Raw genomic sequence first — 14,032 nt, forward strand, 5'->3', positions numbered from 1 at the left:
TAATTAGTAGCCTCCATTACAATAATATTTCTCTGTCACCTTTTTCTTTATATATTTTTACCATTTTTTAATACCACAGAGGAAAACTTAATCTCCAGAAGAAATTTTTTTTCCTTCCAAGGGATCTGTCAGTACCTGGCATATTATAGACATTCAATAACTAAATCTTGAATAAGTAAATGTTACCTTTTTGCCTCTTTTTCCAGAAGTTCTAATTTTTCTTTGGTTTCTTTGATTCAAAGTAGATGATCTTAAGCTCAAAATAATATTTTGTTCCAATATAGATTTTAGAATTTAAATTCATACAGTGTTAGAATACAAATAAACTTTGAAGCACTATAAAAAGTTACTGCATTTATCTGCTGTCACTCTCTCATGGTAATGAAAATGGGAGCTGGGCATAGTGGGTCATGCCTGTAATCCCAGCACTTTGGAAGGCTAAGACGAGAGGATCACTTGAGTCCAGGAGTTCAAGACCATCCTGGGCAACACAGCAAGACCTCGTCTCTACAAAAAATAAAAAAATTAGCTATGTACACAGAAGAATTGCCTGAGCCTTATAGGTCAAGGTTGCAGTGAGCCATGATCGTGCCACTACACTCCAGCCTGGGTGACACAGAGAGACCCGAACTCAAAAAAACAAACAAACAAGAAAATGGGAAATACTATTCTTGGGCATTTTGAGGTTCACTTTTGAATTCATCCATATATTGCTGCCCAGCACTTTATAGTAAGCTTCTAACTTGAACTGATTTTAACACTGTAATAGTAGTTAGTAATATATATATATTTTTGTGTGTGTGTATATATTATATATATGGTGGTTTTTAATCTAAAAGAGGGCAACTAGGATGACAGACATAAGAGGAGTCGTAGTTCAGCTCATTCACATGTTTTCTTTGGGAGCTCGTGTCAGTTCCAAGTTTGTTACAGATTTTGCTTTCTTGTGACTATCCACCTTCCTGGAAAATGTCCATGTCCTAACACTATGAAATTAATAACAAGACTTTCTTTTCTATCTGAAACAAAGTCAAGAACCCAGAGGCAGACAAGACATTTCCTGAATGAACCAAATTACTTTGCAAAATTTATGGTCTGTGTATTTCAGCTCTCTTCATCCAGTCCTCTTTATTCCTAAGTTCAGTTTCTGTATACGGGATGATCAGTGGATTTGTGATAGGGTGGTGTTGAGCACTTGAAATAGGCCAGAAACAGAGGCAGCCCTCTGTGGAGGGGGTAGCATTGGAAACCAGAAAAGAGTGTAGCTGCCAACAGACTTGGATTTCAGTATCATCTCTGTCACTGACAAGTTGTATTACCTTGAAGAAGTTAATTAATCACCTCAGAACTCCATTTCTTATGAAAAGCTATCAGATAAAACACATCCCTCAGGGAACTTAAGAGTTATTTCCTTTCAGCATTCTCATCTGTATTTAAGTTGGTAAATCATGTTACTTGGTAGCCATCATTATAAAATTCAATAGATTATTAATAATTGAGAAATAGTATTTAAAACCAAACTGTTCTTCAGGTTACTGTTTGAAGCAACCAGTTGTTGTTTTCTTGAATAGGAAATTTGTGTGGTTCGCTTCACTCCAGTGACTGAGGAAGATCAGATTTCGTATACTTTGCTGTTTGCCTACTTCAGTAGCAGAAAGCGCTATGGAGTAGCAGCTAACAACATGAAGCAGGTGAAAGACATGTACCTCATTCCTCTGGGTGCCACAGATAAGATTCCACACCCTCTGGTGCCTTTTGACGGACCTGGTAGGTACACGTTTTGATAGTAGGGTGAGGTGGAAATAACGTGGGAGGTGGGCAGGAGGGAAAAGCCCCACTCTACTTTCTTCTTGGTACCCTGCCCTCTTGAAATGGCTTCTCGGCTGCCACTGTTTAACAGCCTGCAGTAAGCTACGTGCAACACTTTCCCATTTTTCGTAAGGACTGAAAGTGACTACTCCTTGTTGTTTTTGGTTTTGTACAGGACTTGAACTGCATAGACCTAATCTGCTGTTGGGTTTAATTATTCGTCAGAAGCTGAAGCGGCTGCATAGTGCTAGTGCTGGAACCAGCCATGTAGCTGAGGCTCCTGATGGCGTGCCCATACCACCGCCACCTGATAAAAAAAGCAAAATAGATGCTTCTGCTGAGGAAACCCCAGAGGAAGAAAATGACTTCTTTAACTCTTTTACAACCGTATTACACAAGCAGAGAAACAAGCCTCAGCCAACCCTTCAGGAAGACCTTCCAACAGCAATTGAACCTTTGATGGAAGTCACCAAGCAGGAGCCGCCAAAGCCTTTACGATTTCTTCCTGGCGTGTTGATTGGCTGGGAAAACCAACCTTCTACTATGGAATTAGCAAATAAGCCTCTTCCTGTGGATGACATACTTCAGAGCCTTCTGGGTACCACTGGGCAAGTGTATGACCAGGCTCAGTCAGTGACTGAACAAAACACCCTTAAAGAAATTCCATTTTTAAATGAGCAAACCAGCTCAAAAGCAGAGAAAGTAGAAATTGCTGACAGTGAAGTCAAGGAGGTAAGAGTTAAAGTAGATCATCTCTTGGAATCTACAGGCAGTTCAGGAGTAATAGGAGAAGATGTGTCAGTGGCCGGGTCCTCTTCCATCTCCCCAGGGCCTTTGACAAGTCTTAGTCTCAGAGGTAAACCACCAGATGTTTCTACAGAAGCATTCTTGACAAACTTATCAATTCAGTCAAAACAAGAGGAAGCTGTGGAGAGTAAAGAGAAAGCATTGAAAAGACAGTTGCTGCAAGATGCAGAGAGCAGCTTGCAAGATAGTCAGACTTCAAGTACTAGTTCTCCCTGCAAATCTAATGTAGGAAAAGGAAGCACAGATGGTAGTGTGGGCTGCAGTGAAAACCCTGCTGCCAATACGACGAGGTCTCCACAGTTCATCAACCTCAAGAGGGACCCCAGGCAGGCAGCAGGACGCAGTCAGCAGGCTTCCACCGCAGAAAGCAGAGATGGAGACGGCTGCCGGAATGGAGAGAAACCCACGCCGCCTGGCACCACATACAGCAAGGAGCACTTGACAGAGCAAGCCGGTGCAGAGGAGAAGTTGCCTTCTGGAGAGAAAAACTCGTGCGTCCAGCAGAATGAGAATTCCAAAGCTGCACAGAACTCACCATCTGGAGAAAACATGCATGCGTCTCAGACAGAACAAGCAAAGCCCTTACAGGATGATGTTTTAATGCAAAATATTGAAACTGTGCACCCATTCCGAAGAGGACCTGCAGCAACAACACCTCATTTTGAAGCTGGAAACACATGCCAGTCAGAGTTTCCTTCTAAAAGCATCAACTTCACTTCCAGAAGCACCAGCCCCAGAGCAAGTGCGAACTTCTCGCCTATGCGGCCACAGCAGCCCAGCCTTCAGCACCTCAAGTCGAGCTCTCCTGGATTCCCGTTTCCAGGGCCTCCTAACTTCCCCCCACAAAGCATGTTTGGATTTCCACCACATTTGCCACCTCCATTACTCCCCCCTCCAGGCTTTGGCTTTGCTCAAAACCCCATGGTTCCTTGGCCACCTGTGGTTCATCTCCCAGGCCAGCCGCAGCGCATGATGGGTCCTCTGTCACAAGTGTCCCGGTACATAGGCCCACAGAATTTTTACCAGGTTAAAGACGTTCGGAGACCAGAAAGGCGCCATAGTGACCCTTGGGGGAGGCAAGACCAGCAGCAACTGGATAGGCCGTTTAACAGGGGCAAAGGGGACCGCCAGAGGTTTTATAGTGATTCACACCACCTGAAAAGAGAACGGCACGAAAAGGAATGGGAACAAGAATCGGAAAGGCATAGACGCAGAGACAGAAGCCAAGACAAGGACAGAGACAGAAAAAGCAGGGAGGAGGGGCACAAAGATAAAGACAGGGCACGGTTGTCACATGGTGATCGAGGAACAGATGGAAAAGCAAGCAGAGATGGCAGGAATGTAGACAAGAAGCCAGACAAACCTAAGAGCGAAGACTATGAAAAGGACAAAGAACGGGAGAAGAGCAAACACAGAGAAGGAGAGAAGGACAGGGACAGGTACCACAAGGATAGGGACCACACTGACAGAACCAAAAGCAAGAGGTAAATCTGCAGGCTGCCTCACGATGACACTGACATAGCTTTAGTATCCTAAAGACTTTCTAAGATTGCCTGCTAGGATCGTGCCATCTTCTACATTTTTACTCTTGGTCATTTGCAGAACAGTAAGCCCCGTGTGTTGGTGCAGAGTGCTCTGCCCCAGTGCTCATCGCCCCTTCATACCAACTGTCCCTAGTAATAGGAATTTCATATTTTTAAAAGTTTTACATTGCTGTATATTCAAATACTTGTTTTATTAATATGCAATAAAGGCTTAGAAATTTTAGTTTTATTCTTTAATTGGCAAATATGATTAACTATGGAATATATTTACTGCCTCTAGTGAATGTCCTTTATATAATGACTAATTTGAGAGTAATGTGTGCTCTGTAAGTTTATTTTAAATTGCACTGTTTTTAAAGAAATTGTAGAGGAGCAACAAAAATCCAAACAACGTCATAATCAGATTGTGCTAATCATTTCTTGAACAGTTTTTGACCAAGAATCAGAGTCCCAAGGGGTACATTTACTGCTTTAATCTGCACTCATTGAAGTCATTTATTACCATATACGACAGCTTTGTGGTAGACCATTATTTTCATTTCATTTTTGGCTCTTCAGAAACTTGAATACTTAAGCTTGTACATGATCTTGTGTTTTGCTATCCTTTTTACTGTAAAATGTAAATATTTTAAGGGATATTTTGATTCTAAATATGATAAAAGAATTTCTCACCTATTTTGTGTGTGTGATTTGAAATTCAGTAGTAAAATAATTTCTTTTATAAAGCTTTAATTACCTTCAGACATTGCTTTTCTCTTAGCCAGAAACATACAGACGTAGCTGTCCATGTCAGGCATTAGATGAGGGGGGAAAACAGTTTCTTAAAATCTAAGATTAAAGGCTGAGATGAATTGTGAAATTCTGAAGAGGCTAGAATTTAGAACTACCAGTGAAACACGGTGCAACTATAGCTGACTCTATTGTTACGTTTCTGAAAACTTGTACACCATCACTATTGGATATACTGACTCAGTAATTACTGTAAGACCACAGAACTTTTATTTAAGAGAAACATTTTCGAATCTTTTTCTAAATTTTGTGATTTAACCTAGTTTGTAGGGGAACTGTATCGCTTCATACCAGTTTTATTTGAAAAGAAAGCATACAAAGGGAGGCTATTGTTAAATCAAACTTAAACTTATTTACACCCTAAAGTGCATACTGTATTGGTGGCTGTAATTTAAAACAGTAGCTACCAACTGATGTGATACTTGAGTCCAAAAAGAGAGAGAAACCAGTATATTTACTTACCTGTATTAATGAAGAAAAATATACAAATAATTCCACAAAATTAAGATTGTTTTCCTAAATAGCCTAAAGATTAGAGTTAAAAATTGTTTTTGGAACTGAATTAGCCTTTTTGTTGTTGGAGAGAAAGGAGAAAATTCAGAATCAAACATTTTGTCTAATTTTCAGTGACTTACAGCACTTTTCCCAATCCTTATCCTTTGAAATTTATCATAAAAGTTCTGAAACAGAGGACTTGTATTTAAATAAAGCCTGTTTAACTTTGGTCTACTTTTTTTTTGGAAGTGTACTTGTTAGAAAACAAAGTTAGTCCCCAAACAAAACCCCTAAGGTCAGTCGGTTGTCATTTGCACCATTACAAAGAAGTTGCTCTCAAGGTTTTGCAAATTAAAAAAAAAAAGTTAGTCTTAAAATTTCAAGTGTGCAAGCTCAGTGGCTCAGCCTGTAATCCCGCGCCTTTGGGAGGCTGAGGTGAGTGGATTGCCTGAGCCCGTGGGTTCGAGACCTGCCTGGGCGGCAAGACCTCATCTCTACAATAAATCAAAAAATCAGCCGGGCGTGGTAGCACATGCCTGTAATTCCGGCTACTTGGAAGGCTGAGGTGGAAGGATCGCCAGAGCCCAGCAGGTCGACGCTGCGGTGGCCTGGAGCAGCCACTGCACTCCAGTCTGGGTGACAAAATGAGACTCCAACTCAAAAAAAAAAAATTTCAAGTGTGTATATTGTCAATGAACGTGTTTTTATGGATTTATCTGATTGAGGGGTTGATCAAACATCAGATTTATTTTGCAAGGGACAAATAAGAATGGGTTAACAAATGAAAGAAAGCCTCCAAGACAGATTTTGATCACCTCTTAGCTAACAGTTTCATATTTTTGTGATGTGTACTCTAAACTTCTTTCTTCATATCTCTGAATCCTCACATATTTTTAAGAGCAACAGGGCCCATGTACCTCCTGTTAGTGATGACCATCTCCTGGGGTTACAGGTCTACTAGATATTGGAACCGTGTCTTTCAACCCTGGATTGAATGAAATACTGAGTAGAGTAGGGTAAGTATGGCCGTATTAACTATTTGAGGTTTTCCTTTAGAGAAAAAAAGAAATAGTAAAGTTTCCAATGAGTAGTAGATCCAGGGCCACACTCAGTCCCGGCTACAACCAGCCTTAACATGAGCTAGTGAATTACAGGAATGTCATCTTTCACTTTCACCTGTTTTATGGAGAACTTGCTCTTTAAAAAAACTTGATGCTTTAAAAAATTTGAACCATCTTAAGATGGCTTGTACATACCCCTATTAAGTAAAGTGTCCCAAGGTGTCTCAGTCCCTGTGAAGGTCATCCCTACATTCCTTGTGACGTCAAGAGAGCCACGATGGGCCTTCTGCAGGCCAACCCTTTCTTCGAGCACTGTATCTACACGTGGGTCAGCTCGAAGGTGGAGGCGTAAATCTTGCCCAGGTTAGACTGCTCTTGTCAGAGCTGGAATCCTGGTTAGGTCTACGTGTCTTCAAAGTCCATGTGCTTGACAGTTGTGCAGTGAGGGAGAGGAGCAAAAGCCTGATGTTACACCTTTCCTGGTCCTCTCTCCATTCTTAACCTGTCTGAAACCCTTAACTGAGCAACTTGGGTCCTCAAAGTGAGCAAGAAGACATGCCCAGAAACCTGTGCATTCTCTTGTACAGGTTTGCAAAGTATGTTAATCACAAATGCTAACTTTTCGAGTCTTTTGTTTTCTATTTCTGCTGTAGTAAATTACGACAAACCTAGCAACTTAAAATCACTCAAATTGTGATCTTAGGTTCTGTGGATCAGAAATCTGATGCAGAACTCAAGTGATATCGTGGTGTCAGCAGGATGCATCCTTTTTCTGGAGGCTTTGGGGAAAATCCACTTCTCTGCCTTAGTTTTTAGCTTCCAGAGGTCACCCACTTTCCTTGGCACCTGGTCCCTTCCTCCATACTTTTAGCAGTGTGAGGCCCTTCTGGCAGTTGTTACCATCTCTTCCCTCCTTTCCCTCTTCCACTTCAAGGATCTTTGTAATTACATGGGTCTCACCCAGATAATACAGGGTAATCCTGTTAAGGTCAGCTGATTAGCAACCTAAATCTCATCTGTGATCTTAATTCAATTCCCCTTTGCCAGGTCTCCTAACATGTTTATAGGTGTTTCAGGTATTAGGATGTAGACACCTTTTGGGGGCCATTTCATATACCACAACAGTTGACTTACTAGTAGCTTAGTATAGACAAACTTAAATTTTAAAAATTATAGAATATCTAAGGCCATGGTAAAGATGTTAAGAAATTTATGAGAAATAATACCAAAAATACAGAAGAAAATAAGGTGGTAAGTTAAGCCCCTTCGGTGTTAATATGTGTGTTTATGTGTGTGTGTTAACATGAAAAGCTACAAGTTTACATTCAGTTGTCCCTAAGTGTTTGTTTTGTTTTTTAAAATTAGAGGGTCTCCCCACCAGGCTGGAGTGCAGTGGTATGATTATAACGCACTGCAACCTTGAACTTCTGGGCTCAAGTAATCATTCTGCCTCAGCTTCCCTAGTAGCTGGGGTTACAGGTGCTTGCCACCATGCCTGGCTAGTTTTCATATTTTCTGTAAAGATAGGGTTAGGTAGAGCGATGTTGCTCTGTCTGGACTTGAACTCCTGACCTCAAATAATCTGCCTCAGCCTCCCAAAGCACCAGGATTACAGGCATGATCCACTGCGTCTCGTCTCTCAGTTTTTCTTTTATTTTTGAGTTGTAGTCTCTTTTGCCCAGGCTAGAGTGGCATGCTCACGGCAACCACAAGCCTCAACCTGCTGGGCTCAGGTGATCCTTCCACCTCAGCCTTCCAAGTACCTGGGACTATAGGCTCTACTGTGCCCAGCTGATTTTTTGATTTATTGTAGAGATGAAGTCTTGCCAAGATTCCCAAGCTGGTCTTGACACCCTGGGCTCAGGCAGTCTTCTTGCCTTCATCTCCCAAAGTGCTGGATTTACAGTCGTGAGCCACCATGCCTGCCCTGGCCTCCTATGTTTAATATTAGCTGTGTTTTTAAAGAAGTACATAAGTCAACTTGAAAAGCATTATGAGAGCTTGATAATGAACCAGATCTTAGCAAAATAGTTATTTATCTTTAATGTTTTGGTGTACTAAGTGTATTATATTAATCTCAGATCCCTCCGAAACAGTGGCCAGGCTACCACTTTCTACTACAAAGAACTAGATGTGTAATCGGCATTTGAGCTGTGTCTCAAAGCAAATTGTGAATAAAATTGGCTACTGCTTTTAAAAGGGTGGCAAACACTTTGATTCTTTGATTTTTATTTCATAAGGAGTTACAGTAATTCATAGGTAGAGCAAGAAGGTAGTGGGGCAAGTTGAAAAATACCAATAGCTAGAAGTGTTTGGAAAACGTGAGTTTATTCTGTAAATTTCATTTCATAAATAGATGCAGAATAATCAGGGAAAACCCAGCCTAAGGGTAGTGGACCCAATATAATTCCAGATATCCCCAACACCTTTATGTTTTTTTGTTTGTTTGTTTGTTTTTTGAGTTGGAGTCTCACTCTGTCGCCCAGACTGGAGTGCAGTGGACGCTCCCAACCACTGCAGCCTCGACCTGCTGGGCTCCGGCGATCCTTCCACCTCAGCCTTCCAAGTAGTTGGAACTATAGGTGCGCGCTACCACACCCGGCTAATTTTTTGATTTATTGTAGAGATGAGGTCTCGCCTGCCCAGGCGGGTCTCGAACCCGCGGGCTCAGGCAATCCACTCACCTCAGCCTCCCAAAGGGGCGGGATTACAGGCTGAGACACCGAGCCTGGCTCACCTTTACTTTTTAAATGAAATAATATGTATGTATATAACAGTCCAAACTGTCTTTTAACTTTTTATTTTTTTCACAAAGTAGTTATTTTTTTTTTCAGGAACCTATTTTCTAAAACGAGTCTTACGTTCAACACTTTGTTTCAGAAGCATTGTAACCTTTATAGTAAAATTATCTTAAGGGTCTTTCTGTATCATTTTTATTCTGTTCTAGAAAAGCATATCACATAGGAACTCACTAGGATAGCAGGAATAATGTTAATTGGGTACATGAAATTTGCAGGGATTTAAGGTGAAAAAATGTGAAGTCATTTTGACTTACAGGAGGCTCTCAAGGAGGAGCTTTCAGTTCTTAATTGTGTGCCTGGTCTGCAGGTACAATTTTCTGCATTTGCTCAGCTCTTGGAATTCAATGGTGAGAACTCGAGGCGGTTCCAGTTTTGTGGAGCGTGCAAGTAGAAGACAGGTGGTAATATCTGAAGGTGAAATTGTAAAATTGCAACTGTGGAAAGAAGCTTTAAAGCAGCAATTCTCAAGCCAGATTTCAAGACTCCTTACACTCAAAAAATGGAAGAAGCCAAAGAGGTTTTGTTTATATGGGTTGTATCATTATTTAACATATTAGAAATTAAAATGATAAACTTGAATAATATCTGTTAATGTAACATATATTTTTGTGATAGGTGTTAATAGATGGTTTGTGTGAGAACTCCCAAACTAGCAAGAAGAGTGTCATTGTCTTTATGTTTGCATATATCTAATGTCCGACTTAAGACACTGCATTCAGGGTTTTGTAGCATATCATTTTGTTTGAAATATGTGAGGAACATCTTGACTTCACATGGATTTGTTGTTGGAAAAGGGAGGACTCTGGATCCCCTGAAAAGAGCTCAGGGATCCTCAGGGGTTCCTTGGACCACACTTTGGGAAGTGTTGCTTTAAAGAAAAGGTGTACTATCATTGGAGAACTTGTAGCCTAATAGGATGGAATGCGGTTTAGGCAGCTCGAAGATTTTATGATCGTCCATAGAACAGCTTCCCTGGCTTTTTACATAAAATGTTTTCTTAGATTTGATAACCAGCTGCCAAAACAATTTCTTTAGAGCGTTTATTCTTATGATCTTAGTACCTCCAAAGTTAAAAGCAGTGGCATGCACCAAAACAAGTTTAGGTCAGAGTTTTTCAGCAAAATTGGGTGGAGTTTTCTTGAGTCATTTCTGTTAAAAAACTAAATCTTTTGGGTCAATGTGTAGATATTTTGCAATCTAACTTTATACACACTTCCTGGTGTTAACAGGAACAGTAGTGCCCTATTAAATAGTACCAACGTTCTTAACTTTGGTCTTAGATCCTTTCAAAAATGTCTGTAGCTTTGAGATTGGACTGGAGTGGCTAACATAAGCGAAAAAACAATCTAATGTCCTTAAGATGATAAATTTTCATGTTCCTTTGTATAGACTGGAATCTACACAGGCATTAGGAAGCTAACTGTCAGAACTCATTTTGTAAATTCTTTTCTCCATTTACTTGATGGATAATTATTTTTCTTTTTAAACTTTACATGCTGCTTATTACTTTTCTCCACATGACCTCTTCTACCTGTTAGTGCCCTGAGTCATTCACATGTTGTCAGTTGCTTTCTTGGCAAAATTGTCATAAATATCAAATTCTGAAAATGCCAAATAACAGCAATAATTACTTTCCAATTTGCAGTGGTGAAGTGAGAGTGGGAGGTGAAAATGCTATCACAATTATATCAGTAACTGATGTTTGGGCAAAAGTACGCTTTCTCAAGCTGTGCTTTCAACAGTACGTATTGTTTAGACAGCGGTTTTCAATGGCATTGTTCAGGACCTGTTTTATACCTAGTTTTGAGATCTGTAGATTTGAAAGCAGTTCAGCATAAATTAAATTTATTTTAAAAATTTGATCAGTTATATAAATACATGGTTTCTAAAAGTCAAGTCCTTCTACAGGATTTTTTAAATCTTAAGTTATTTTTTAGTCAGGGTCTCACTGTTGTCCACCCAGGCAGGAGTTCAGTGGCACAGTCACAGCTCATGGCCGCCTCAACCTCCTGGCCTCAGGCGATGCTTCCACCTCAGCCTCCCAAGATGCTGGGACCACAGAGTGCGCTACCATGTTCAATTAATTTTTTAATTTTAATTTTTTGTAGAGATGCGATCTTGCTATGTTACCCAGGCTGGTCTCAAATCCTGGGCTCCAGCAATCCTCTTGCCTCAGCCTCCCAAAATGCTGGGATTATAGGCCTGAGCCACCACACCTGGCCTACAGGTTTTATAAATAAAAAGCAACAGTCCCCTACACTACTCTACAGAGGCAACTGCCTTCAGTTCTTTTCATTGCAATTATTCATGCAATAATTTTTGGTTTAAGTCCATATCAAGTTTTCCATTATTATAATCCTCTAAATAGTTGTGGCTGTACCATGTAGTATAGTATGGTTGCATTTTCTTATATACCTTTTTTTGTTAATAATTTTTGTTTTTTTCCTATTTGTACCTATTACTAATTTATTCCCACATGCATTTTATTTAAAAACTTTTATGGGCTGGGTTTAGTGGCTCAGCTTGTAATCCCAGCACTTCAGGAGGCCGAGGAGATTGGATTGCCTAAGCCTGTGGGTTCGAGACCAGCCTGGACAACTTGGCGAGACCTCAATTCTACAATAAATAAAAAACGATTAGCCAGGCACGGTAGTGTGTGCCTGTAGTTCCAGCTACTTGGAAGGCTGAGGCAGAAGGATTGCCAGAGCCCAGTAGGTTGACATTGGGGTGGCCTTGAGCGTGCCACTGCACTCCAGCCTGGGTGACAGAGTGAGACTCCAACTCAAAAAAACCCAAAAGACTTTTACAGATAACTAAACATTGAATGACTAATGAAGCTAAAACATATAAACAACACGTATACAGGTAAATTAGAGTTGGAAAAGCAACCATTACTTCAGAAAAATTTTACAATCTTCTCAGAACAATGTGTTAGTATTTAAACTATTAGGTAACAGTAAATGGTTGACTCCTTATAAGCAATGTACCAAAGAAATAACTATCAAAATAACATTTCTAATATGGATTTGTGTGTGTATATAGTGTAGTAAAATTGCTAGTTTTAAGCCGGGCTCGGTGGCTCAGCCTGTAATCCCGCGCCTTTGGGAAGCTGAGGTGAGTGGATTGCCTGAGCCCGCGGGTTCGAGACCCGCCTGGGCAGCGAGACCTCATCTCTACAATAAATCAAAAAATCAGCCGGGCGTGGTAGCGCATGCCTGTAATTCCGGCTACTTGGAAGGCTGAGGTGGAAGGATCGCCGGAGCCCAGCAGATCGAGGCTGCGGTGGCCGGGAGCGGCCACTGCACTCCAGTCTGGGCGACAGAGTGAGACTCCAACTCAAAAAAAAAAAAAAATTGCTAGTTTTAAATAATGTAACCTAATTTTGTTCATCTCCATCATAAACATTGTATCCTTCTGATTTAATTAATTTAATTTTTTTTGAATCCTGAAAAAAATTACATCTTTGATTTTACCAACAAAATCTCTTTTAAAAATATCTTGAGTAACAGTATTTACCTTTCGACCATATTCAAAGCCTCCTAGATAGCAAATTCCATCATAGTTAAGAGCAGTAAACCTTCTGTTTGGATCAATGTCTTCAAAAAGAATTAGACTGTTATTTACGTAGGCCTTGATAAGAGTCTGATTTTGAATTATAGCCACATGGTGCCATTTGTTACAGCAAAATGTGTCATTGCTGTAGCTCATAGGCACAGCAATTCTTTCTCCTAAGTTAACTGCTATTTTCAAGGTCTGATTATGGAGGCCAATTGCTGGAAAATCATTGTCTTCATTTTGAGCTTTTCCCATCCATATAATCAGGCTGTCTGTTTCAGTAGTACTGAAATTTAAGGATACCGTAGTGAATTGGAGGTCTCTCCTTCTATAATTTGGGTCAATGTATTTAATGTAAGAATTACCCACAAATTTTGCAGTTGAAAATGAAGTTTTGTTTTCACAGTGCCTTCCCACCCAACCCAGAGCACACAGGCAACTGTAAGACAACGACTGGTCGGGTATGCACAGAGATTGGTGGAGGCAAAGACTGTTTACACAGTGCACAGACTGGTTGCATGTATTTCCAGCCCAATGTGGCAAACAGCTGCAGAAAAAAGTGGAGCCATTTACTCGGCACTCTCCCCCGTTTTTGCACGTGTTTTACCCACAGGCAGTCCCATCACAGTCGCCTACATTTGAACCACCTTTTGCTCCTAATTCAGTTAGTTGTAATTCCTGATTATTTATGATCACTTCTTGGACACAACCATGGAAACCTACAGGTTCATTTGCTATTGCTGAGGGGTTTACACGATTTAAGGATGAAACTCCTCCAATGTAGAAGTCTGTGTTTGTGTCCAGAATACTCATTTTAGTAGAGGCTTTTTCTGTCATGCGTATCCCATCTAGATCCAGGTAACCTGCACCAAATCTTCCTGCTTTGACCATATGCCAAGTGCTTCCATTAGTAGCTACTTTCTGGAGGGTTTCTAGAGTGATTGTTCTGTCACCAAGGTTGTAGCGAAGTTGAATAGAGCCATTCACTAAAGAGATGCATAAAAAATCTCCTGTCAAGAAAGAAAATGTTAATCAGTTTAATTAGCAACAGTAAACCGTTTTCCATTAAAAAACATTTGTTAAACCGGGCTCGGTGGCTCAGCCTGTAATCCCGCGCCTTTGGGAGGCTGAGGTGAGTGGATTGGATGAAAAACGCGGGTTCGAGACCCGC

At 40.6% G+C, this 14,032-nt stretch overlaps 2 protein-coding genes across 3 annotated transcripts in view; one reads left to right on the top strand and one right to left on the bottom strand.

Moving 5' to 3' along the window:
• Positions 1–4,835, top strand: part of PHF3 (PHD finger protein 3) — a 73,727-nt gene extending 68,892 nt beyond the window's left edge. For both annotated transcript variants that reach the window (XM_021711717.1, XM_008056787.1), the window contains 2 exons: positions 1,572–1,767; positions 1,985–4,835. In XM_021711717.1, the coding sequence (XP_021567392.1) occupies positions 1,572–1,767; positions 1,985–4,104 (2,316 nt within the window). In that variant the 3' untranslated portion in view covers positions 4,105–4,835. The remainder of the gene's footprint in view (positions 1–1,571; positions 1,768–1,984) is intronic.
• Positions 4,836–10,176: 5,341 nt separating this feature from the next.
• Positions 10,177–14,032, bottom strand: part of LOC103259122 (protein eyes shut homolog) — a 284,238-nt gene continuing 280,382 nt past the window's right edge. Inside the window, exons 9-11 of the mRNA XM_008056788.2 lie at positions 13,469–13,871; positions 12,823–13,147; positions 10,177–10,320 (exon numbers count right to left, since the gene is read on the bottom strand). Coding sequence (XP_008054979.2) covers positions 10,177–10,320; positions 12,823–13,147; positions 13,469–13,871 — 872 coding nt within the window. The remainder of the gene's footprint in view (positions 10,321–12,822; positions 13,148–13,468; positions 13,872–14,032) is intronic.

This window comes from Carlito syrichta, unplaced genomic scaffold (assembly GCF_000164805.1).
Source record: "Carlito syrichta isolate Samal-C Ts95f unplaced genomic scaffold, Tarsius_syrichta-2.0.1 Scaffold302526, whole genome shotgun sequence".
NCBI lineage: Eukaryota > Metazoa > Chordata > Mammalia > Primates > Tarsiidae > Carlito > Carlito syrichta.